This window comes from Elgaria multicarinata, chromosome 5, assembly GCF_023053635.1.
Source record: "Elgaria multicarinata webbii isolate HBS135686 ecotype San Diego chromosome 5, rElgMul1.1.pri, whole genome shotgun sequence".
Lineage (NCBI taxonomy): Eukaryota > Metazoa > Chordata > Lepidosauria > Squamata > Anguidae > Elgaria > Elgaria multicarinata.
Window position 1 is genome coordinate 35,171,086 of NC_086175.1, and position 26,474 is coordinate 35,197,559.

Genomic DNA, 26,474 nt, shown 5'->3' on the forward strand with positions numbered 1-26,474 from the left:
GGGCTGAGAGTTGGGAGATCTGGGTTCTAGTCCCCACATGGCCATGGAAGCTCACTGGGTGACTTTGGGCCAGTCACAGACTCTCAGCCCAGCCCACCTCACAAGGTTGTTGTGAGATGGAGAGGAGGAGGATTATGTACACTACCTTGGGTTCCTTGGAAGAAAAAACGTGTGATATAAATGTAGTAGTAGTAGTAGTAGTAATAATAATAATAATAATAATAATACTTTTTTCTTTTAGTCAGTATACTTTGTTGATAATGCAAGTCCAACTCTAGTTATGATTGCAAGATACGCTCCTAAGGCTTGTTGAAAGTAGTGTGCAAAACTGCCACTAACTAATGCTGATTTCGGGTTCTCTTTGTGAACGGGAAGACACCAGGAGTGACTTGATAGTGTGTATATATATGCAGACCTGTTACTTATCAGCTTTTGATTACCCCTTTAAAAAAATGGAATCGTCAAAAGAAATCTGGATTTGCTGCCCTGTCATAAGAACGTAAGAATGTAAGACGTGCCATGCTGGATCAGACCGAGGGTCCATTAGTCCAGCACTCTGTTCACACAGTGATGACAGAACGTTTTATTTTCACACTTGGAGATAGAATACAGGTCTTAGAAGTGAATGTAGTTTATAAAATGTGTGAGAATTGACACTTAGTAAGGGCTGGCTGGCTGAAGCACTCTGGCACCTCTTCCTGGAAAGCTTTCTCTCTGACCCTGGGGATGCCTTCACAGCACTGCATTGCCAGGGCTTGGGGAAAACCCCAGTGCTTTTGCTGCTGTGGGGTGGCTGCGAGTAATCCTGATGGCAGGAGGCAGCACAGGCTTTCTGACAGCCATTCAGTTCGCCTGGCCCGCCTCCTGTCTGGCTTCTGGCAACCAATCAGAGGTCACCTTACACCAGAAGAGCAGTGGTGACCTCGCTCCAGCATTAAAAGTCTGGGTAAGTCCCTGACTTTTTAAATGTGCAGCTTTCTGGGAAAGCCCCACAGTGGCTTGCAAATTGGCATATAACCGATAAAGCAGCACCCTGCAGCCACTGTGGGGCTTTAAAAACATATAGACAGCCTCCTGAAGGCAATGCAATCTGAATTGCATCTGTTGCACTAGGATGGGACTGGGGGTAGATGAGGATGGATCTTGGCAAGAACCATACGAAGAAATATTGGTGTGCACTGAGACCTCAACCCCCCACCAGGTTCCAAAAATCACTGCAGCAGTGTGGAAAGAAGCTCTGGGAAATGGCTGCCTAGCCCAGCATTTGCCCTCTCTCAGTGGTAGAGCACCTACGTTGCATGTAGAATGTCCCAGGTTCAGTCCTTGGCCTCGAGTTAGGATCAGGTGATGGGAAAGACCCCTGAGGTCCTAGAAAGCAACTGCCAGCCAGAGTAGACAACACTGGGCTAGATGGATGAAGAATTTGCCCTGGTAAAATGCAGCTTCCTGTGTTCCCAAGGGCCAAACTACCCATTCTACTAACGGCGTTGGGGACATGAAGGAGCCCTATCTTTCTAGGGGCAGTAGCCAACAGTGCCACTCTGCAAACTCACATAGCTCTAGCAGAGCCCCACCAAATCTTCCCATTGCGCAAACAGTTGCGCAATGGGATGCTGAAGTGTAACTGGTTGCACAATGGGTAGTGCAAGCATAATGCTCAATGTTAACACAAGCGCAGTGCATAACCACTTGTGTGATTGCACTTGCGCAATCGAAGCTCCTGTTGGATTCCCCTCTTGCACATAGTTTGGAAATTAGTTTCCGCTAGCGCAATGTAATTGGCGCTAACAGAATGACGCGTTTGGATACTGCCCCTAGTATTTCTCCCTTTAAAACTGTTGCATTTACGTTTGGGGCTGATGTTTATGTTTCTTTCCTAGCTCAATCCTTAAACTGTTCATCGTTATTTGACTGTGTTGCACCTCTGACCAATGGGTGAATATTCTTACAGGAAAATGTGAATGTGGCCAGTGCACTTGCTTCCCTCCAGGAGAGTCCAAGATCTATGGCAAAATCTGCGAATGTGATGATCGGCAGTGTGAAGACATAGATGGCACCGTCTGTAGTGGTAAGTTATTCCTAAATTAAAGCACGTTGTCAAGCATCAATCATGGATTCCATTTATCAGGAAAGATTCTTTATGTGAAATGAACAACCTCCTAGAAACTTGCTCTCCATCAGCCCATAAACATACATGTTATAGAAAGGGAATGGTGGAGAACAAATGAGCTGTTGTTTTTTTATTCCGCAAACCATTGCAGGGCGGGGGGAATAGGGAGGATCTATCGTCTGAATTGGTTGGCAGCCACGTGCATACCAGTGAAAATCTTGAGACAGCTTCAGATGTCTGAAGTAGCAGTGCAGGCGGCGGGGGTGGGGGGGTGGAGGGCATAAGCACATCACATCTGCCCTGCTCTTCACACTTCTCCATAAGATCTAAAGTGGAAATTCTTCCAAAACTAAAAATGAAAATCTCCTGTCCTGAGATGTGCGACTTGGCGTACATCAGATATTTATGCATCTCGCCATGGGGAAGCTCTGTAAGTTCCACTTTGGCCATTACAGAGAAGAGTGGCAACAGGAAAGACTTCCACTTCCTGTCCCCCCCCCCCCACATTGCTGAAGTAATTCAACTGGAAGAGATGTCAGGGCCTTAGTCCAAGGGGAGCTTGGGTTCACAGCTTTAGAGGTCTTGATCCTGTTAGAAACACGATTTGAAATGAAAATTCAAGGACAAATGGTGAAAGTTAGCACTCTGTTTTTACTGAGCAAACTTGCAAGTTTGGGTGTCTAGGCAGGTAGGCACACTTACCAGCTAGAGCAAAACTATTTTATCCTTTAGCCCGGCTGAAGTGGTCCCTCCCCTATCACTCCATTGGTCAGAGACTCAAGGGGTTACAGCCTATCCCGGTATGCCTGCTGACTCCTCCCCTGTTTACCTCTATGCCCCTCTCATTTGATAGTCCACCCATTTGTATTTACTTGTGTCCATATTTGGTTTTGATTCCTCTGGGCACACCTTCTTAATCACTCTTAATAATCTCCCCCTCCCATCATGTAACCACAAGGTCATGAGTTTAGAAACAACAGATGTGTGTTTCAGTTTTGTTCTATTTATCATCTCTTCTCACCACAAGTCCAACCACAAGTTCCGTGTTGTTCTTTTTACTTCAACTGAAAAAAGTTCTTACAACTGCTGCATATAATGTTGCTTTGAGCTGACCTTTAATAATGTATCAGCCATTAATTATATACACTTATAGCATTTCTAATCAGCTATTAATTATCTTATCCTTCTTTATGCCAAGCATTGAAATATTGAAAAAGTAACATATCTATCCATTTCTAACAATCCCAGATATATAAGGGTGGACTGTTGTTTTTCAGAGATCTGGAAATACACACTACATATGGTCAGAGGCACTTTGCTCCTTAGAATGACTTCTTAGTTTTCAGAGCTGAACATTGGTGCTGAAAATAGGTTGTTGGGCCAATGGTAAATATTCCAGGACTGAGTTGAGGTGATCCCTCAAAAGAATCAATGCTTAGACTTTTCTTTTAAAGAGGCACTCTGTATATAAATGGTTGTTGCCAGTTCCAAAACATCAAAGCAACGCAAAGTGTAAGAGAGCTCCCTAGGGGCTGTATTCACGGCACGGCTTCGCTACTCCTTCCCCCTGAAACCCCACAGTATTGCTGCTGCACAAGGGGGTTGGGAAATCCCCACGCCAGGAGGAAGTGCGAAGTTTCCTGGCAGTCATCGGGGTACTGAAGGTCACCCCCCCGGTCTTCCCAGCTTCTGGCAGCCAATCACCGATTGCCATCTGCCCAAGATCCACCCAGGAATGCCCCCAGATCGACCCTGGAGTGAGGTCACTTGGCATAAGGGCTGTGCTGACCTCACTTCTTCAGGAAAAGTTGGGGTAAGTCCCTCACTTTTCCAATGTGCTGCTTTGGGGAAAACTCCACAGTGGCTGCGAATCAGTGGCTGCATTGTATAACCAATGCAGTGCTGATTTGCAGCCACCATGGGCCTTAGAAGTTATTTAGACAGTCCCCTAGTCTCTCGAGTAACCACCACAGCATCAACTAGATAATTTCTGTTGAAAAGTCTGATGTGACTTGCAGCAAAGTTGCTTTATCTAGGAAAAACATGGCAACACAATACATAGTACTGGAGGCAATAAACGCAGACTTAAAAGAAGTTCAAACCAACTTACTTTATTAGTGCTTTTATGCACATCGCTAGGGAAGGCTATCCAACAGTTTAACTACAAGCACTCACTAAAGATGGGTGTATGAGTGTAAGTAAGCGAAGGCATGAGATATCGTTACTTGCTCTCTCTCTGGAGAGACCACATGGTTCTTGCTGCGGAAGCAAGAGGAGGAAGAGGAAAGAGAGGGAACAGGAAAAAGGAACTGATCAGATGACAAGAGGGCTGAGCAAGGCATTCTCTATTGCCCCCTAATATCTGGAAGTATGTGGAGTTGTTCCTATTATCCAATGCCTTCTGGAACCCTTGTGTTGTTGTAATTGCAAGGAGATGGAAAACACATGCATCAGCAGAAAGGGAGATTAAAATGAAATCAAGCAAGCTAAAGGGAGATCCATCTCATCTCATTTGTAGAGGACACGCTTCTCAACCTACTCTGCCACATGCGCACTCTTTTTGACTACACATAATTGTAGGAGTTATGCCTGCCACTTCCTCCCTGAACCTTAGAAGTTGTGGAATGGAAGTAAAGATGCCTTGTGATGAGGTCTCAGAACATGCTCGTTATGCTGAAATTCCCAGCGCAATCCTCAAGAAGCAATGACAGAACCTGTCTCATCAAGGCTCACCTCACCTAACAATCTAGTCAGTAAAAACGGGATGTTGTCAAACAGTTAAACAGCACTGGGATTAGAGAGCCAGGGTAAAACCGTTCAGTCACAGAGCTACACCGCCCCCCCCTCTTCTTCCTCCCCACCATCCTATTTTCCTTATATGGAGCAGCTGGGGAGAAAAGTATCAGTGTTTGAAAGCATACTGTTGGTGTATCTCTGAATTCCAGATCTTCAGAATTCAGTCTGCCTCGGAGGAGACCCGCTTTGGTTCCGACATCTCCCAAATCTCTCTGAATCAACCTGATTCAGTTCTGGAGTCCACTGAACCTGATGCACACCCCAGTTATTCCCTTGTAAAGTCCTTTACTCTTTGGCTGTACAAACACATTCAGGGCACAGTCCTATGCATACTTAGAAGGAATAATGTCCTACAGTTCCCAGCAAACTATAGCTGGCATGGCTGGATGGAGGGATACTGGGAATTGTTGGACTTTTTTGATCTAAACATTCATAGGATTGCACCTTTACACACACACAAAATCTGCTGCAAACATCTGCTGCCCAGAATATTCTTCTGCATGGAGATCAATGCATAGGTGTGTGCAAGGGGTGTGCCAGGTGTGCCCGGGCACACCCTAATGTCTCAAACAATAAGTGCTGAATTGAGGAAGGCATTGAGTAGGGATCCAGACACAGCAGGAGCAGCCTTCCAGCTGCCCTCCGGCTACTCCACTGTCGCATCGAAGAACTGCTGTCTCTAAGATAGCATCATTGCTCCCGGCAGCAGGAATGAAATGGCCAGTGTCACCATAAAGCCTCACCAATGATGGGGTTTGAGGAGCATCTCATTCCCACCTTCCACCTCCAACAGACCTCCCATGATCAGGCAAGCTGAACACAGAGTAGGGCATCAGTATCTACAGTGTTTAATAAATAAATGAATAGAAATAATGTCCTTTATGACTGAGTATTCAATAAATGTTTGTCTTTAAAAATATGTATGTATTCCTGGGTGCACACCCTAATGAAATGTACTGTGCATGCCTACGGAAGAATGATATAGCATAGCCCACAGCTTATTTTAAGGTGCAGGGGCATATAAACGTCTGGTTTTAGGGGGCTGGCCCTGCCACTTCTCATTCAATAAGGGAGTGGGAACTAGGAACTGACTTCAGCCTCTTTCTCTTGCCTAACTGCTCTTGGACTGCTGAATACATTTCAAGTGGAGAGATCTTGGAGAAAGGTAGAAATTTTGTCCCAAGATTAAATGCCTACTGAAATGAGAGAGGAAAAAGTGAATGGCAATAGAGGTGATCTGAATAAGAATTATTTGTAAGCTGTCTTCTCCGACTAGCAGAGATTGATTAATAGCTTGCTTTTCCACTTTAGTCCCAGGTAAATATAAGGGAAAGTATGTGATCGATGAGGGAGTAAGCAGCCGTGATCTTGCATGGTTATAGTGACTTGAAAATGCAGCTGTCCATCATCTCAAGAAAGGAATGAGCGTTCTCAGCAAAACCTGTCGCCCAGCTATTTAGCCTCTTGCTCTGAGAAGTGAAAAGAATGGAAGCCCTAAATACATTGTTCCTTTCTGATCTCATCCTAAGCACATTCACTTAAAATAATGTCATTGATTGCAATGGAGCTTTATTTCCAAGTAAATGTGCTTAGGATTGCAGACTTCACAGATCCTCCATCTCCTTGGTATGTCGAAAATGGTTTAAATATTCCACCCATTTCAAATGTGATCTGTTTTAAAAGGAAATCCATGCAACGTCCAAATCCAAATCTAGGAATGAAAATGTCCAACATTTGCTTTGATAAGGGAAATAATATAGACCAATTAAATACTATGCTTTGAATTGCACTTTCAGGGAGACATCACATAGGGGGAAATCACGATTGTTTACCATCGTTTCTCTGCTTGTACGTTTGTCCCTCATTACTTCCTCTTTTGAAAGAGGAAGTAAACAATGTGCATGTGGCCCATTCAGTGGGCCGTTTTGATCCCGCTGCTTCTCTTGCATACAGCAGGAGATAGCAGCAGCTTCCACCTTTAAAAATAAGTTGAACTTACTGGGCTGTTTGTTTGTGGTGCGAAGAAGGCTAGAAGGGGTGGGGGCGCATGGGAGGCAGACGATGTCATGAGAGGGACCCGTAAAAATTCGTGAGTGCCCAGTAACGAGCGTGCAATAAAACGCTTCTCTGATGGAGCTGTTAGTGTTCAACACTTGTTATCCTCACAACTGCTCTGTGAGGGGAGCTATTATTCCGATTCTACAGTTGGGGAACTGAGGCAGAGAGAGATAGAGAGAGATATGCCTGGGCAGGGCCAACCAATAAATCCATGAGAGAGGTGGAATTTGAATCCCATTCTCCAGATCTAAAGCTTTTAAAACTTGATTTTGCTCTGACTTTATACTGTTAGTTTTACCCTACCCTGTGCCTGTTTGGTGCATTCTCTTCCCCTCCTTATTGTTTTATTATGATTTTATTAGAATGTAAGCCTATGCGGCAGGGTCTTGCTATTTACTGTTTTACTCTGTACAGCACCATGTACATTGATGGTGCTATATAAATAAATAAATTAATAATAATAATAATAATAATAATAATAATAGGGTTAAATAGGATTTTGTTGGCTCCACATGGGATTTTAACATGGTAGTGGAGAGAGGGTGAGAAGTTTGAGAACCGTGGTAAGAATTCTAAGCAATGAGGGTGTTTGCACGAACCTTCGTCAATAAAGAGTACTTTCTAATGCTATAGACTGTAAGATGGTACCAGTTTCTTACAGCTTTGTGCGCTAGGAACTTCCTCTCTATGGGCCAGAAGGAGTGCTTGGTACTATCTTGAGGGATTAAATAAGGGAGCCTTTAAAAAAAAAAAAAGCCTATAATCCTAGAAATGTTATTAGCCAAGGGGGGCATGAGTAATTAGTAGATTTCACTGTAATTGTGTAAAAACAACCACAAAATACATAATACTCAAAAGTGTTCAGAATTTGAGGCAATATGTTTCACACGTTTTGCATGAGGCGGTTGGTACCATCTTGTGGTATTAAACTAGGTTCTTTATGGATATCTTCTGGTTAATTGGGCTTTTTTTTTTTTTACACAATTATGGTGGAACCAACGTCTACCATGATTAATAATTTTAATAGCATCATAAGACTATCAAAAAGGCTTCCTCATTTAATCCCTCAGTATGGTACCAAACACTTCGGTTTTGTTGGCTAAGTATGGATATTGTGTGCAGTCTATCCTATTTGTTTAGTATTGGCACATGGAAATGTATATCTGGTTTTTTGATAATCGAAAACATATTATTTATTATTATGATAGTCTACTCAGATCCATTGTACATAGGAGCCTGCACCTGATTGTAAATCAGTCATGTAGGTCAACATGTAGCGAACACTACCAATGGTTTTACCTACAGGGTCCCGTTTATATACATTAATTTTTGTGGAGGCAAGTGCAGAAGGAGAACCACTTTGCCCACCATAAACTACACAGCAGGTCATTTTTTATTGCATGCTTAACTTTGTATAGCAATTGCAATCCAAAATGGGGAACAATCAATAAATGGCCTGGAAATTGTAACGTGTCTTGAATTCACAAGTTGTTCTTAAGACAATTGTGTACACAGATAAGTACATTTCAAAGACATTTAGACAGAGGAAAATGAAGATTAACAAAGCCTCCCCCCACACACAACTCCTGGTAATTAAAGAAGGACTGAAAGAGTGATTCACACTTCACTCAGCGAGAACTCTTCCTTGATGCACGACAGTGTTTACAGTACTAAGCAGTGCTGTGTGCAACAGGCATTTGCACCTACCCCTTGAAATAGTGAGATTAAACGTGTGTTATATTGAGCCACTATTTTATTGTAGGATCTACAACAATTCTCATTCTGTGTCAGAATCTACTATTCATGCAGGAACCCCCCTGTAACTATCCCTACCTTTAAATTAGGATGAACCTTACCTAGTCATAAATTGAAGATAATGAATTAATGAATAAAAAAATCAATCTGTTTGTTAATGACATTGCTTTAAATCTGAGAAGTGTTTCTTTTTTCCTGTGAAATTCTTCAAAAGGAAGGTGTCCTTCCTCTTCTGTACTGATGATATGATTCTGATATCCCATACCTAGATTGGCTGACATAGATTATTTATTTATTTACAATATTTATATACTGCTCCCTGTTCAAAATTTCAGAGCGGTGGACAAAATAAAGTAGAATAAAAACACATTAGAAGTACATTTTAAAAGAAACAAAGTGCAAAATAAACCGTGGCTGATCGTTAAGGGAAGGCTTCCTGGAACAACGATGTTTTCAGGAGGTGCCGGAAGGAATATGAGGCAGGGAATTCCATAGGAGGGGGCCCACCACACTGAAGGCTCTTTCCCCGGTGGACTCCAGTCGCACAATAGGTCTATTTGGATCCACCAGGAGCATGACCTCGGATGACCTCAGTACCAGCATTGGTTAAGTATTCTAAAAAAAATATTGTCCTACCAACTATAGGAAGACTAAGACTATGGTCTTTGGATGTAGGACTCCAAAACTTAAGTGGAGAATTGATCATTCACCCTACTGAGCAAGTTTCCTCATACTGATATCTGGCCCTGTTCAGACAACATGGTAAACCATGATGAGCTCAATGGCTTAGAGTGTCATGTGAAATGTGATTTAGTGTGTCGTGTGAACCATTCCTAACCATGGTGGCTAGGTAACCACAGTTTAAACACTCTCACTAACCACTTGCTGCAAAAGGGTTAGCGGGCTAACCATGGCTTAGTGTGTTGTCTGAACAAGTCCAGTGTTTCCATTCACTCTGACCTCTGTGCTATTGCATGTAACAAGACAGCTCCCTGATACGTAAGGTTTAAATTCAGATTTGAAAGTGAGAGCTCTCTGAAGCTTACTTCCAACTCTACCCTCAGAAGTGTCCTAATCAGATTCAGGATGCAACAGATGTTAACCGCTCTCTTAGAAGGAGACTTTAATAAAATTCCTTATGATTCAAGACTATGCCCATGTGGCAGCAGGTCAGTGGAGGACTTTTTTCAATATTTGTTTTACTGTCCCGTTTCCTTTACAGCTCAAACAAAGTTTTTGATTCTGTTCTTTTGGGGGAAACTTCTTGGTCTAATTTGGGGGGGAAAATGTTTGTTTACAACTCACAATAAGGTTGTTTTATTGACAGGGCAGATTTTCCCCTTTCAGCTCTTAAACTTTGAGTTAATTTCTTACACTTTATGAGGAATGATAAGAAGTGATTGATTACGAAATTCTGCTTTTGATACATTTTTTGTTTTCATGTTTATGTTTCTTTGGTGGTGGTGTAGCAATATTAATTCAGTTAGTGTGATTACTGCTTCCACACCCATCTGCCACATCTCTTAAGGTGTTGAAGGAGGCCTTCCTGAGTCACTTCCCCTGGACCCCACATGCTGGGTGGGTGAACCAGAGTGGTCCCAAAGGGTTCCATATCTCACCTAGGGATGTACAAATCAGTCTATATCTGGTCAGTGCCAGTTTTGCATGCATTCAAATCATTAAGTCCAACTTCCACATTATTCTGCAATTTTTTTAAAGTTAAAAAAATACATTTATTTTGATACACAACATTCCCTAACATGAATTTTTAAAGCACCTTTCCCTAATATAGGCATTTTTCCTCACATCTTTCCCTAACATACATGCTTTGTACGCTCCTGTGAGGTCTTGGCATCACCTGTGCCACCCACAGGTTACCTGACAAGACTATCCACGCCTCTAGCACTCAGGACCTACTTCAATCCCCCCTGTGCTGATGACGCGTGTGAGGGTTTAGGCCTACTGCTTTTGCTCCTGTCTCGCCTTTACTCTTTTAGGCCTGACAGCATCACAGTCCAGCAACCCAGCCTTCCGTTTCCCATTCCACTGCCACCATTAACTGTTCCTTCCTCATTCACTCTTCCACAGACCACACCAGTTGTTTGAAATTAATTAGAATTTATTAATATAAGTAATTGCATGTCAACAAGCTTATTGGTTTCCTCAGTTGCAATGTGTATGGTTACAAGGCTTCTTTGCATACTGGTTTCTGTAAGTTCTTTCTTAAAAGGTTCCACTATAGAATTCTACTATCGATATTCTCAAACATATAACCTGCACCAATCCTTCCTATCCGGTATCTGCCTCTCACTGTCTTCATATAATCATACACACTACTACTACGAATCATACCCTTCTTCTCACTTCTCCCATATAATCACCCACTTCTCCTACTACATAATCATCTACTACTATCAGAATCTACATTTCTACTACAGACTCATATACTTCTACTGTCTTCTTGTCAGCACAGACTATACACATAAAGAGAGCTATATTTCTCTAGCTCCTCCCACTCTCACACAGCCAGCCAATCCAAACACTCCCCCGCAACCATCCAATCAGCACTCAGGCATTCACTCCCCCTTCTTCTACTTTCTACTTTCCCAATCCTGTAAGTAACAATTGTAAGTAAATTGAGGCCTACTTACTTCCTGGAACTTTATGCATAATATAAGCAATAACTTTGCACTTAATGCATATTAAGGCAGCTGAACATCACAGCACCATTTCCTAAAATACAGCTTTTTGTACACAAAGTTCTTTAATACGCACATTTTTGTTTGCATTTTTTAGCCAAGTACTCACTGCCTTGTAAAATTTGGAAGGATAACTGTGTTGCAAACTGAATATTAGTCCAGAAAGTGCATATTAGGCTGGTTCATTAAACATGCAGTCCAGACAAAGTCCTGGGAATCCCTCATCACCTTAAAGGTACCTCAGAGTGCTCACTTTCCTGTCGTTGTTGTGACCAAGTAACATACCTATTAATTCCTGCATTGAGCTGGGGGTTGGACTTGATGGCTTTGTAGGGTGACCATATGAAAAGGAGGACAGGCTCCTGTATCCTTAACAGTTGTATTGAAAAGGGGATTTCAGCAGGTGTCATTTGTATATATGGGGAACCTGGTGAAATTTCCTCTTCATCACAACAGTTAAAGCTGCAGGTGCCCTGCCCTCTTTTAAATCTGGTCACTCTAGTATAGCTCCTGCACCTTTAACTGTTGTGATGAAGAGGGAATTGACACCTGCTGAAGTTCCCTTTTCTATGCAACTGTTAAAGATACAGGAGCCCTGTCCTCCTTTTCATATGGTCACCCAACTTTACAGGGTGACCATATGAATGAACACATATTATGGAACTGCAGGCCAGTCATAACTCCATGCAAATAGGAGTGGGTGAATTCTGTCAGTTTTGCTTTCTCCCGCATTCACAATTTTAAATCTCAAGTTCTTTCTCTCCAGAATATGAAGAACTTTGTGAATTGTGGTAAATTCTTACCAGAAATGAACTGAAATGAAATTCTCTCCTATCTGCATCAGCTAAACTTAATAGATACAACTATTCCCAGCTTGGACATAATTTACCTGCCTGCCACATAGCTGTTAAAGATGAAGAACTTGCCAGAAAAAGAGGTGATGATCCAGATTTGACACCTCCAACTTGAGTGAATATACAGGGATTCAAACCCAGAGATTTAAGAGCAAAGAACTCAAAGCCCTGACCTGGGTGGATAAAACCGTCAGTATGAGTTTCCTCCCATACATTCCTTTTTTAAATAAAAATAAAAATCTCAAATTCTTTTTGTCCTAAATATGAGGAATTGTGCGAATCTTTGGTTCAAAACTAAACTGAAATGAAATTCTCACCCATCTCTATCTGGGACATGCTGGGGTGGGGGCAGGGCGGGTGGTAGAATGGCAACCGATTTGGGGGCAATCCACTTTTTCCTCATCCTAACTGACCTCATGGCCTTGTAGTAAATTGGAATTATATGTTCCTGACAGAACAGGAAAATAAATATCTCAGCTCCTTGTCTCGCTGACTGTCATTCTAGGTCATGGGATCTGTTCCTGTGGTCGATGCATTTGTAAGGGTGGATGGTTTGGGAAATTATGTCAACACCCAAGGAAGTGCAACATGACGGAAGAGGAGAGCAGAAGTTTTTGTGAATCGGCCGATGGCATATTGTGCTCAGAAAAAGGTAAGTGTGGGAAACTGAGTGATACTGCATAACGAACTTGTTCCAGGAGATTAAAAAGCACAACTCGTGGGTTACAAATTGTAGCACTTTCTTTCATAGCCCCCTTGCTGTTAAAACAGCTTTTCAAAATGGCTTTACAATACATAGAACTCTGCTCGTGAGGTTCTCCTTACCGTATTTAAAAGCTTTGCTTCCAAGCACTGCTTGCCAGCACCATGTGATTCCATTTGGAGGTGTACTTGTGGGTGTATATATCTATATGGGGCCATTGTGTATTACGGTCTGCATTTTGCCATTATGTTCCACCTGCTACAAGCAGCAGGCGGGTGTACATTTGCTAAACTTGTGTGAAGGAAATATAAAACTTGCCTGGAGTAGGAAGGTTCATTTTCTCTCTCTCTCTCTCTCTCTCTCTCTCTCTCTCTCTCTCTCTCTCTCTCTCTCTCTCCCCCCCCCCCCCCACCATTCCATTAACACACATCAGAGTTTGCTGAGTTCCTTTATTTCAGGTGTTTTATACCTTGTTCTATTGTAATGAGTTTCCACTTTCTTATTCCTTAAGCTTTCAATGGAGTTTGTACCAAATGCCTGCATTTTAGGGTTAGGCGGTCCCATTGGTGAGTCCAGTGGCGATGCCTATCACTGAAGAAAAAAGTATGTAAGATTTTTTTAAAAAAATGAAACAGGGTGAGATTTTTGTTTTGTTTTCATTTAAAACCAACAACACCCTTCTGCCTTTGTCAAATGGGCAGAATCTGGCAATTGTGTGTTTCTCTACTCCGGACACACACAGGAAAGGTACAGTGATGCCCTAAACTGCAGTTTCCATTCATGGGCCAGGATGCAAAGAGCTATTTATGGTGAAATCCTATGCATGTCTAAAGAAATAACCCCCATTGAGTTCAGTGGGCCTTCCTCCCAGGTAAGTGTGTGTTGGACTGCAGCTTTAGGCTAACACAAAGTGCTTGCAGTAGTCCAGGGAATGGTTTGGCATCCATCCCCTTCCTGTAAACTGCTGACACACACACTCAACATGACATTTGCTTTTGAAAGTCCTGCCAATTTCTAGAGAAATTTCCCATGTGGCACAGTGGCTTCCCCTTTGAGAAATAGAAGTCCAAAGCCTTGCTTGGCATCATGGACCAAGTTGGATCCTCACTACGGTGAACAGAGAGCCCCTATGACAGGAGGAGGCAGCTACCCCTGACACAAGAAAAGAAAGAGTGACTATTATATGCATAACAATTCTGGGTATTGGACAATAATATATAGCATAGCTGAGAGAAATCAAGGATATTGCTGGGCTGCAGGGGTAATCTGTTTTGCTTTGTACAGTATTAAGAACATAAGAAGAGCCATGCTGGATCAGATCAAGGGTCCATCTAGTCCAGCACTCTGTTCATAAAGTGGCCAACCAGCTGTCAACCAGGGACCCACAAACAGGACAAAGTGCAACAGCACCCTCCCACCCATGTTCCCCAGCAACTGGTGTATATAGGCTTTCTGCCTCTGATACTGGAGGTAGCACATATTTATTTATTTATTTATTTATTTAAAACATTTGTATCCCACCCTATATCACTAGGATCTTAGGGCGGCATACAGATAAAAGCATACAGTATAAAACGATAAATATACTAGGGCTATGCACAGACCCCCCGATTCCGCTTCAGGCCAATCCGCCACTCCCCTGCTCTGCTCCGCGGAGCGAGATCTGGAAGGGTGGATTGACATTTTGCACCCTCTTCCCTACTTACTTGCCTCTGCGGTGGATGGCGGCGGCAGGTAAGTGGGGAAGGGGGGGCAAAATGGGGGCCGAATAAGCCCCCTCCCCCTGACCCTTACCTGGTTCTGCCGCTGTCGCCGCATGGACTGCAGTGGCGGTGGCGGAGCCAGGTAAGCCCCCTCCCCCCACTTACCTGCCTCCAGCGCAGTCCGGCGCTGGCTTCAGCTGAGGGCCAGGCCTCAAACCAGAAGAGCAGGCCGTGGTTGAAGCCTGCACCAAACCACGACGGACACAGGTAAACCCCCCTGCCCCCTTACCTGGCTCCACTGCTGTTGCCACACGGACTGCGGCGCCAGCGCCAGGTGAGCCTCCCTGCCCCCGCTTGCCAGCCTTCAGAGCTCTGGATGGAGGTGAACCGCTTTGCCTTGATCCGCAGCTCCCCCGACCCGATCTGGATCTGCCTTTGGTGGAGGTGGATCGGGTCGCTCTGCTCCGGATTCACGATCCGAATTGGAGCGGAGCACAGCCCTAAAATATACACAGCTAAAACAAATTAAACCATGAACCAAGTTGAAACAATATATAATTTAAAAGCAGTAAAAACAGTTAAAACAATGTGCCATCTTAGTGAATTTAGCCATCAGAACATAGCCATCAGGACCACTAGCCATTGATAGCCTTCTCCTCCAGAATTTATCCAACCCCCTTTTAAAGTCATCCAAATTGGTGGCTGTCACTACATCTTGTGTTAATGAATTCCATAGTTTAACTATGTGCTGTGTGAAGAAGTACTTCCTTTTATCTGTCCTGAATCTCCCACCAATCAGTTTCATGGGTTGACCCCGGGTTCTAGTATTATGGGAGAGGCCTATCCACATTTTCCACACCATGTATAATTTTGTACACCTCTATCACCTTTAGCCTCCATTTTTCCAAGCTAATCAATACCAGACGTTGTAACCTTCTCTCATAGGGGAGATGCTCCAGTCCCTTGATTAATTTATTGAATTCCATGTTGTTGTTGTTGTTGTTTTCATTTCTAAACACTGCCTTCATTCTAAATTAGCTTTGTTTGTCCCCAGAGGTGTTGGAACATAGCTAAATCTAATTGGTTACATAATGTAATTGGGTCATCCTATTCACTATGTGATCCCTGATTGGCTGGGATCATTGTAGGAACAAAAATGGTGTTGATGCGGCAGCTTTTAGGGGAAACAAAAAGGGCTGCAAATAATTTCAAAAAATAATTATTATTTGACTACTTTAACAGGGGGTTGGGAAATAGTTTTGCTTACAATAGGCAAACATTTGCTATCACCCTAGTCTTGAATCAGTGTAATAATTCCGGGGCCATTCCCTCAAGGAAGTGTTGTTATTGCTTTGCCTTTCATGTCTCTCATCTTGTTATATCCTTCCTCACCCCACCCCCGTTTAAATCTTTGGTGAGATTTTTGCAGTTCAGCATCTGAGTAGTGATTATCACTTTCTTCTTTTAATTTTCTTTCTTTTATTTCTCACTATGGGGATTGTTGGTGCTGCAGTTGTGCTTAGTAGGTAACTAATGCAGCCTTGTCCAAAGGGAATTATATCAGGCTAATTTCTTTGCTGGCTTGGGGACATAAAAAGACCTGGATCTTCAGGTAAAATAAGCCAGCTTTGGGAAAAAACAACAACCCTGCTACCTTTCTCAGAAAAGCTGAAGCCTTGTTGGTCTTTTGTGTACAGAATCTTCACAAGTTATTTTAGTGAGTGGGAACAGAAAGTTATTGTTGGACCCAAATTTAGTCATACTTAGAGTAGATGCATTGGGGGCTGGAGTTGGGGGAGCAGGATGTGTTTGAGAAGAACTTGTTAGCTGTCGCATCTGCCAGTCAACCCAAAACCTACTTCTCTTGCTGACCAGGTTCAAAAGGTGTGGTGCCAGAGGCAGAACCTGGGTGTGTTCATGCCTCAGTGCTGCACAAAGTACAACGCTAAGCACTTGGAGTTGCTTGGATTATCAGTTTTCCTTCTGCTATAAGGAGATCCTGCTGCCAAGGAAGAAGAATGAAGTAGATCCTATGGCAGGAGTCAAGAAAAGAAGCTCACCCAGTGGCTGTTTCTTTTGGCTCTGCTTCATGCATTTTTTAATGGAGGTGTTTTTGGAGAGGAGCTAAATAATTAACCCATTGGTTTTAATGGATCTACATCAAGTATAACTAAGTCTGGATCCAATCCAATGGAAATGAACATAAGAACATAAGAAGAGCCATGCTGGCTCAGACCAAAGGTCCATCTAGTCCAGCACTCTGTTCACACAGTGGCCAACCAGCCATCGGCCAGAGATGAACAAGCAGGACATGGTGTAATAGCACCCTCCCACCCATGTTCTCCAGCAACTGGTGGATATAGGCTTATTGCCTCAGATACTGGAGGTGGCACATAGCCATCAGGGCTAGTAGCCATTGATAGCTTTTTCCTCCAGGAATTTATCCAACCCCCTTTTAAAGCCTTCCAAATTGGTAGCCCACTACATCTTGTGGTAGTGAATTCCATAGTTTGACTATGCGCTGTGTGAAGAAGGGCTTCCTTTTATTTGTCCTGAATCTCTCATCATTCAGCTTCATGGGATGACCCTGGGTTCTAGTATTATGGGCGAAAGCGAAAAATGTTTCTCTATCCACATTCTCCTCTACACCATGCAAACTTTTGTACGCCTCTATCATGTCTCCCCTTAGCCTCCTTTTTTCCAAGCTAAATGGAACTTCAACACTGTCTGGCTTGGCCTGAGTTCTGTTCTTAGACTTAGGTGTTGTGTATTCAGCTAGGGGGACCATATTTTGGAAAACAAAAAGGAGGTCAACATGGCCGACCCCCAAGGGGACATGCCCACCACCTGGGGTGTGTGTGTCCAGACCCAAGGGGGTGTGCCCACGAGAACATGGCCTTGGTAACATATCTGATTTCGCAGCACACAATTAAGACAAATCTGTTCTACATAGCATCTTAATGTTAAAATCACTGGAATAAAGAACAAGTGAGACATTCAATGTATCTGAAATTCACTTCACTCCTACTTTTGTAGCTTTTCCTATACTTTGAAGCTTTTGTGATACTCTGTGTGATACAGTCTCTCCTTCCCTCAAATATCTTTTCTGACTGCAAATCCTTCACTGGATGACCATGGCCTCACCTTTCCTAACATTTAACACTCTTTCCCCATCACCTTTCTCATATCCATACTCACAAGTTCAGCATTCTGCTACTACTGAACAAATGAAGCAGTTGACAAGTACAGAAAAATCTAGTACAACAAACTATCAACCTAGGATTCAGAAAGAATATAAAATACTATTACTGTTCAAACATTGCTTGTTGCAGTCACTTCTCACTAACACCTCTTAGCTTGTTTCAATTTCTGGTTTATCAATGACAAACTAATCTAAAAATGTGTCATTATATCTCTGGTTCATTAGCCATGTAAACAAGGCCATGGTCAGTAGCAATACAAAATTAAATTTGTAGTTTTGCATTGCTGCTGTTTTTATCTGGTTGAGCTTTTATATTGTATTTTATATTATGGTTTTATACTGTTGTTTTATACTTTGAATGTTTTTAATTTTTGTGAACCGCCCAGAGAACTCCGGCTATTGGGTGGTATAGAAATGTAATAAATAAATAAATAAATAAATAAATAAATAAAGGCCAGAACAGGTGGCCATTATAACAATGCTATACAAGGATCTTTCCCTCCTTTTATCCAAATATGTCCTGAATTTACACTGCCTCAGTGTGCAGAGAACAGAAATCCCAATCAGGGACCAAAAGAAAACTGCCCAAAGAAACCTCTGAAACAAGTTCCATTGATTTCAATAAAGCTTACTCCCAAATAAATGAATATAGGATTACACCCTCTTCACATCTCTTCACCTTAAGCCCCTCCTGTCAAGGACAACTACGCACTCACAGAACCTAGCCTTGTGTATCATGCAATCAGCAGGTGCTCTCCAGAAAGATGCTTTCAGAGCCTAGGGGATCCAGGCACACTCAAACAAGTCAATCCAAGCCACGCTGTGCATTCACATGTTATCTTGCAATACCTAATGACAAAAATGTTGCAGAAAAGAGAGAAATATATACACCACTAGCTATTGAAGTTAAAGAACTATGGCAACAGGAAAAAGTTACAATTATTCCGTTAGTCAGATCAGTCACTGGCATCACATCTCTCTCTCTCTCTCTCTCTCTCTCTCTCTCTCTCTCTCTCTCTCTCTCAAAAAAAAAAAAAAAAAAAACTTCAGAAACTAGGCCTACCAAAATACATCCACACCAACATCCAGAAAGCAGTCAGACTTAAAACATGTTCAATACTCAAGAAATTTCTGAATTAGTAAAAGATGATATGACTTGGCAAAGCCTGTCATGTTCATCTGAGCAAGAAAGATGATGATGGCAACCCTGTTAATTTTTTTAAAGTTTTTTTAAAGAAGGATGAACAATTACCAGCAATTGTTACAAAATATACGTCATGCCAATTACATCAAAGCAAATTGGAGAAGAAGGTCTATGGGTCAAAACGTAGTATTAAAAAAATGAATTACTATCTTCTAGCACTAACTAGAGACCCACTTCTTCCTTTGCACTATGGAACAAGTAGGCACAAATAACTCAAGCAAGCGAGCCACAGAGGATGGCTAAAAACAACTATGTTGGGAAAGAATTTTCTTCATAACTCGAAATTCCTGATCCCAAGTATGATGCCCCAAAATGTTTTAGGAAATCTCGCTTATATTGGCATAGGTCAAAATATTTTGCTGGTCAGAATTTTCATCAGTAGAACTCCAACGGAAATACCTTAATGGGAGACTTGCCAGTGAGATACTGTGGCAAGGCAGTTGTAAAGTGCCACCCTCCCTTCAAAGCCCCCGGGGTGATGTTGTGCAGCCCAGGCCATGCATATTTTCTCACAATTAAGTCCCACAGAGTCCAATGAGATTTACTCCAAAGGTTCCAACTATGTGTACATCAGATTGCTGCCACTTAGTGTTATCACCACTGAGCCTCAGTTTCCATTTGCAAAAGAGTAGTAATGACTCCCAGTCCAGACAGAAGATTGCTGACATGGGATTCCTGACATGTGATGCTTGGTGCAGATCTGACCTGTGTTGTTGCTGTTTGTAGATCAGTCATTCATAATAGCTCACTACATATATTCCATACTATTTATTTGCTGAGATGATAGAGTGGAATCAAGTGGTCATTCTGCACATGATAACAGAACACATTATTTTAAAGGAAGTTCTGGAGGCTTCTTCAATTGACTTTGAGTAGGATTTCATCAGACCTACACTACTTGCAACACACCCACCCAACACACCCACACACCCACACCCACACACAAGCTGAATACAACTCACCAAGCATGTATTGCAGCCTGCCAGGGGTTTGACAAACCCTTTGACTTTTGAAATCCCAGGCAGGCAGCAAATTAGGGTACTTATTGAAACTGCTGCTACCTACTGCTATATACATCATCATCAGTGATGAGCTAAATTATTTGACCCAGCAATTTTTGGTACTTTGGGATGGGATGAGGTAAAATGCCCCCCTAAGATTGGATCGATCTTTTCGAGGTGAAACTAAAACACTTTCAGGTAGGGGTGGGCTTATGTTTAAAGATGTAGGCTGTGGGATTTCTTTTTAACAAGAAGAAGCTTTCCCATCACTTCAAGTGGTGGTTTAGCTGTCCTCAACAGCAACCCACTCTTTGAAATTTGGGGGGAAATGACCCATGGCTACATCATGACAAATGAGACCACATACTCTGATTTTAAGCAGCAGCATTGATGTGATTAGGCTCCAAGGCCATAGTAAAATGGACATGAAGCCTAATATATTTACACACACACACACACACACACACACACACACACACACACACACTGTGTTAGTGCAGTTATTGTCAATATACCATATTGAGTAATTATATGCTGGTGCGCAAGACTTAAGATCAAGCTGTTAAGCGAGCTTTCTCTCTTGCACAAAATGTTCTTAATAACATCTTAAAACATCTGGCCACTACAGCCACAGCCTAATGTCTTGCTGCGCTTTCCGGCTTCTGACTGCAAGATTTATTTTTAAAGGATGTATTTCGACAACTAATTCTTCATGTCAGCTTCACCTGAACACGTACCTGTAGTTCCTAATGGAGGCAGTGTTGTTGAATACACAATCATCTGCAAAGGGATCATAGCCACGTGTGACAGTGAAGCTGCTGGGTTGGCCCAGTCTAAATCCAACGCTATCCACTCGGCCACAGAGAAAGAGAGGACCACAAAGATCCAGGGCTTTTCTACCTGAAGCTTTTAACCCACACCTTTACTGACACTTCTGCCTCCAGATTCTTTGTGGGGTTAAGATTGGCTCTTTTACACGTGTTTCCCTTCCCCCCAGGACTTTTCTTTCTCTGCTTTTGTATATGTTCCATTTAGAGATATTCCAGACTTTCCTCATTAGGGAAAAAAATGTTAAAATGGTTGCAAAGCCTGGGAGAGGCCCTGGAGAATGACACTATCATGCAAAGGACCTGCAAACTACTATGAGTGAGGAATCATGAGTGCACAATAAAAGCCTTGTGCAGAAAGGCAACCCCTGCCTTGACATGAGGAAAGATCTTCCTGGCAGATGAACTAAAATCATCTAGGAAACAGAGATGGCTCAAATATTTCCCACCACCTCATTTACTCCCCAGTTTTCACTTACAGATGTGTTTAATGTATATATCAAAAACTTTGTTCCCATAATAATAGACTTTGCCACCCATTCACTTTGTCAAACTATTTTTTTTTCTGGAGTCATCCCTGAAATCCAGTAAATGTTGCTGCTGTTGCTGCTGTTTTTTATCATTAGTTTTCTGGTTGCTTTGATTTGGTTTTTATGGCTGTCCTTATTGCATTTGTGCTTTTTATTGCTTTTAATATCTTAATGGTTATGTGTTTTATTGTTGTAAACCGCCTTGGCAAGACTTCTGCCCTGAAAGGTGGCCAAGAAATATTTTAAATGAATAAATAAATAAATGAGGTAATATACACATTTTAAAGGAATATCACCTAGCACAATTTCATTTGAAGCTTGTGATATATTAAAAATGTTCAAAAGGGTGATAGTTCACCGAATTAGAGGCCAAAAGTATACATATCAGTGTGGGGTAGTGGCTGAAGTGTTGAACTGGGAGTCAGTAGATCCTGGGTTCTAGTCCCCACTCGGCCATGGAAACCCACTGGGTGACTTTGGGCCAGTTACAAACTCTCAGCCCAACCTATCTCACAGGATTGTTGTTGTGAGGATAGAATGGAGAGGAGGAGGATTATATATACCGCCTTGGGTTCCTTGAAGGAAAAAAGGTGGGATATAAATGCAATAAATAAATAAATAAATATCAGGAGTTTATCCAACAAGCAATGCTGAGACAATGCATCACTATATAATGAGAGCCAGTTACTCATGCGAGGACATGATCCAGCCAAAATTAAACTCTTTCAGGTCTCATAGATTCCAGTGGGAGAGAGTTAACTCTTTTCCATGAGGGTGGTGGGTAGGAAGCATCGCAGAAGTGCATTACTTTGCCTGGGCTGTATCCATTTTGTGTAGCATGGGGTTAGGCGGCCCCCATGGACTGAGGTCCTGCGTTTCTACTCTTCTTTTCACTATGACACATACACATACACAAACGAGTGGGCTGCTTCCAAAAAGTAAAGTAAATTGGATATTTGAGTGGTGCTATACTTCTGCACAGCTGTGCACCACAATAAGGCACAATGTGACTTATTGTTATTACCTAAAACCATTTTTATCCCTGATTAAATCCTTAAGTCTTCAGAGCTTTGAGGATTATCTCCTTTCTGTCCCTCTTACCACAGCCAAAAAACTCACACACCCTACCCTGTAATCCTACCGGGAAGAGTAGCCTTGATTTTAGAGCTCTGGAACAAAGAGAAAACCTCTCTCTTCAAAGTAACTCCTGATTAAATCAAAATGGAGGAAAATCACTGCAGGGCCTTATAGAGAACACATCAGGTGAAAGTGCATCTTTATAACACCCTTCTTTTCAGTAGGCTTTTATCTTGATGATCTTGTTGTAGACAATCGCTTATTAATAGGTGCTGATTGTGTGTGCCTAAGATGTTCCATGCCTGACAGAAAAGCTCCACTGTTCTCTAAGTGCCAGTAATAATCTTTGCACTTTCAGGTTCTTGTCACTGTGGAAAGTGCATCTGTTCGCCCCAGGAATGGTATATTACAGGGGAATTCTGTGAATGCGACGACAGAGACTGCGACAAACATGATGGCCTCATTTGTACAGGTGTAGTACAAACCCCATTCATGCACTAGGTGGTCTCTTAGAAGCATAGAATCATTGGAACTGAAAGAGGTTATCCAGTTGGCTGCCCCCTGCCCCGTCCCAAAAGGCTGCAGCCATCTGCCCAACAGCCTACTATCCATCAACATATATATGTGCTTTAGACTCACAAGCAGGAAGGCCAAGCACGTAAAAAGGATTGCTTGAGAACAAATCATTCCAGTGAACGGTAGGAGAACTCCTTCCTGGCTTTCAAATATGGCCTTCATTTGCCCGGAACACGAGCAAACCCCACTTAACAGGACTTCCAAAAGGAAATGCTTTAATTATTATTATTATTCAATGAACAAAAAACCTACGGTTTATAAAACAACGTTAAGGCCCTACACTTTTCCACCAAGCACCAAAAAGCGGGGAAATTGGGAGTTAAGGCTCGCCAGCCTTAACGCCACATCCTCCCTAAGGAGGCAGAAAGTACCAGTGAAATTCTCATTCTGCCAAAGCAGATAAACCATGAGGACAGGATGGAGAATAGGATATGCAGAGGTGACTGTGGGGTTGTGGAAAACTGATGACGAACAACTTAGAGCCACCTACTTCTTTTTTTGTTTAGAGCAGCCCTTCCCCAACCTGGTGCCCTCCAAAGGTGTTGGACTGTGACGACGGAGCAGGTAAGAAACCCCACCCCCTCCTGCCTGGCTCTGCTGCCAGGTAAGCCCCAACCCACTTACGTGTTCCATTGTCACTGGGCCTGAACTTGAACTGAGCACCCTGGTCCATCCAGAACCTCAATTCAAGCCTGGGCCCGGGGACGACGGAGCAGGTAAGCAACCCCCTCCTGCCTGGGCCCTTACCTAGACCCACTGCCACTGCTGTGCAAACTGCAGCAACGGCTCCAGTCAAGCCCCCACCCCAGCCCATCCCACTTACCTGCTCCGTTGTCGTTGAGCCCCGGCTTGAATCGAGTGCCCTGGTCCACCCGGAAGCAAGTCCGCACCTGCAGCCTTGCTTCTGGGTGGACTCAGGGGCTCGATTCAAGCATGGGTCAGGCCATGACGGAGAAGGTAAGTGGTGGGGTGCGGGGGGGGCTTGCCTGGAGCTGCCACCGCAACAGTTTGTGCAGTGGCAGCTCCAGGTAAGGGGCCAGGCAGAAGGGGGGTTGGCTGGAGCTGCTGCACTTTGTGCAGCGGTAGCAGCAGGTCCAGGTAAGGGGCCAGGTGTGTGTGTGGGGGTTCTTACCTGCTCCGTCGTCACCTGGCCCAGGCTTGAATTGAGCCCCTGGGTCCACCCAGAAGCAAGGCTGCAAGTGTGGCCTTGCTTCTGGGTGCACCAGGGCGTTCTGTTCAAGGCCGGGCCCAACGACGACAGAGCAGGTAAGCGGGGTGAGGTGGGGGGGGCTTGCCTGGAGGTGCCCCCCTACATTCCCCATCCTGCTGTCCCAGCATTCCTGACCATGGGACATACTGACTTGCAATGATAGATCGTCGCAGTCCAACACCTTTGGAGGGCACCAGGTTGGGGAAGGGCTGCTCTAAACAAAAAAAGAAGTAGGTGGCTCTAAGTTGTTCGTCATCAGTTTTCCACAACCCCACAGTCACCTCTGCATATCCTATTCTCCATCCTGTCCTCATGGTTTATCTGCTTTGGCAGAATGAGAATTTCACTGGTACTTTCTGCCTCCTTAGGGAGGATGTGGCGTTAAGGCTGGCGAGCCTTAACTCCCAATTTCCCCGCTTTTTGGTGCTTGGTGGAAAAGTGTAGGGCCTTAACGTTGTTTTATAAACCGTAGGTTTTTTGTTCATTGAATTTCATGGCTTTTTGTAAAGGATAACGAGCCCTTCCCTCTTTTAAATGCGGTTACTCTAGTATAGTTCCTGCAGCTTTCACTGTTGTGATGAAGAGGGGATTTCACCAGGTTCTCCATATATACAAATGACACCTGCTGAAATTCCCTTTTCGATGCAACTGTTAAAGATACAGGAGCCCTGTGCTCCTTTTCATATGGTCACAGGGGCAGGGGGCTGGTGACTCCGATGTCAGTGGGGCTATGAATCCATGGGTACATAAATCCTACAATCCTATGCAAGGTTAGACATAAAATCCTACAATTCTATGCATATACCCACGGATTCATAGACCCACTGACATCGGAGTCACCAGCCCCACCTTGTGACCATATGCAACGGAGTACAGGGCTCCTGTATCTTTTACAGTTGCCTAGAAAAGGGAATTTCAGCAGGTGTCATTTGTATATATGGAGAACCTGGTGAAATTCCCTCTTCGTCACAACAGTTAAAGCTGCAGGAACCCTGCCATCTTGACCAGATACAAAAGAGGCAAGGCTCCTACGACTTTAAATGTTGTGATGAAGAGAGAATTTCACCAGGTGCTACATGCATACAAATGACACCTGCGGAAATTCCCTTTTCTATGCAACTATTAAAAATACAGGAGCCCTTTACTCCTTTGCATATGGTCACAAGGTGGGGCTGGTGACTCCGATGTCAGTGGGTCTATGAATCTGTGGGTATTTGCATAGAATTGTAGGATTTTATGTCTAACCTTGCATAGGATTGTAGGATTTATGTACCCACAGGTTCATAGCCCCACCGACATTGGAGTCACCAGCCCCCTGCCCCTGTGACCATATGAAAACAGAGATCACATTACGCCAGTCCTTTTACAACTTCATTGGCTGCCAGTCCAGGTCCGGGCCCGATTCAAAGTGCTGGTATTGACATTTAAAGCCCTAAACGGTTTGGGGCCAGGTTATTTGAAGGAACGCCTCCTCCCATATGTACCTACCCGGACCTTAAGATCATCTACAGGGGCCCTTCTCCGTGAGCCCCTGCCAAAGGAAGTGAGGCAGGTGGCTACTAGGAGGAGGGCTTTCTCCGCTGTGGCACCCCGGTTGTGGAATGAGCTCCCCAGAGAGGTCCGCCTGGCGCCTACACTGTACTCCTTTCGTCGCCAGCTGAAGACCTTTTTATTCACTCAGTATTTTAACACTTAATTTTAACTTAAATTTAAATTATACTGTTTTAACTCTGTATTTTAACCTTATATCAATTTTGCTGCGTGGTTTTATCCTGGTTGTGCTTTTTATATTGTATTTTGTATTTGTATTTTTAACTTGTTGGTTGTTTTATGATGATTTTAATTTTTGTGAACCGCCCAGAGAGCTTCGGCTATTGGGCGGTATAAAAATGTAATAAATAAATAAATAAATAAAAATAAATGAAAAGGAGCACAGGGCTCCTGTATCTTTAACAGTTGCATAGAAAAGGGAATTTCAGCAGAGGGGAACCTGGTGAAGTTCCCTCTTCATCACACCAGTTAAAGGTGCAGGAGAAAAATATTTTTTTTACTTAATTAACATTAAAGAATGCACAATGGTGCATTCTTTAATGTTAATTAAGTAAAAAATATAATTTTTTACAGTTATATTTATAAATATAAATTTCAGCAGATATCATTTATATGCAT

The 26,474-nt window shown here is 43.1% G+C and overlaps 1 protein-coding gene across 1 annotated transcript in view; it reads left to right on the top strand.

Moving 5' to 3' along the window:
* ITGBL1 (integrin subunit beta like 1) overlaps window positions 1-26,474 on the top strand; it is a 184,257-nt gene that overhangs the window by 147,982 nt on the left and 9,801 nt on the right. Inside the window, exons 8-10 of the mRNA XM_063126116.1 lie at window positions 1,952-2,068; window positions 12,778-12,924; window positions 22,878-22,991. Of these exons, the coding sequence (XP_062982186.1) occupies window positions 1,952-2,068; window positions 12,778-12,924; window positions 22,878-22,991 (378 nt within the window). The remainder of the gene's footprint in view (window positions 1-1,951; window positions 2,069-12,777; window positions 12,925-22,877; window positions 22,992-26,474) is intronic.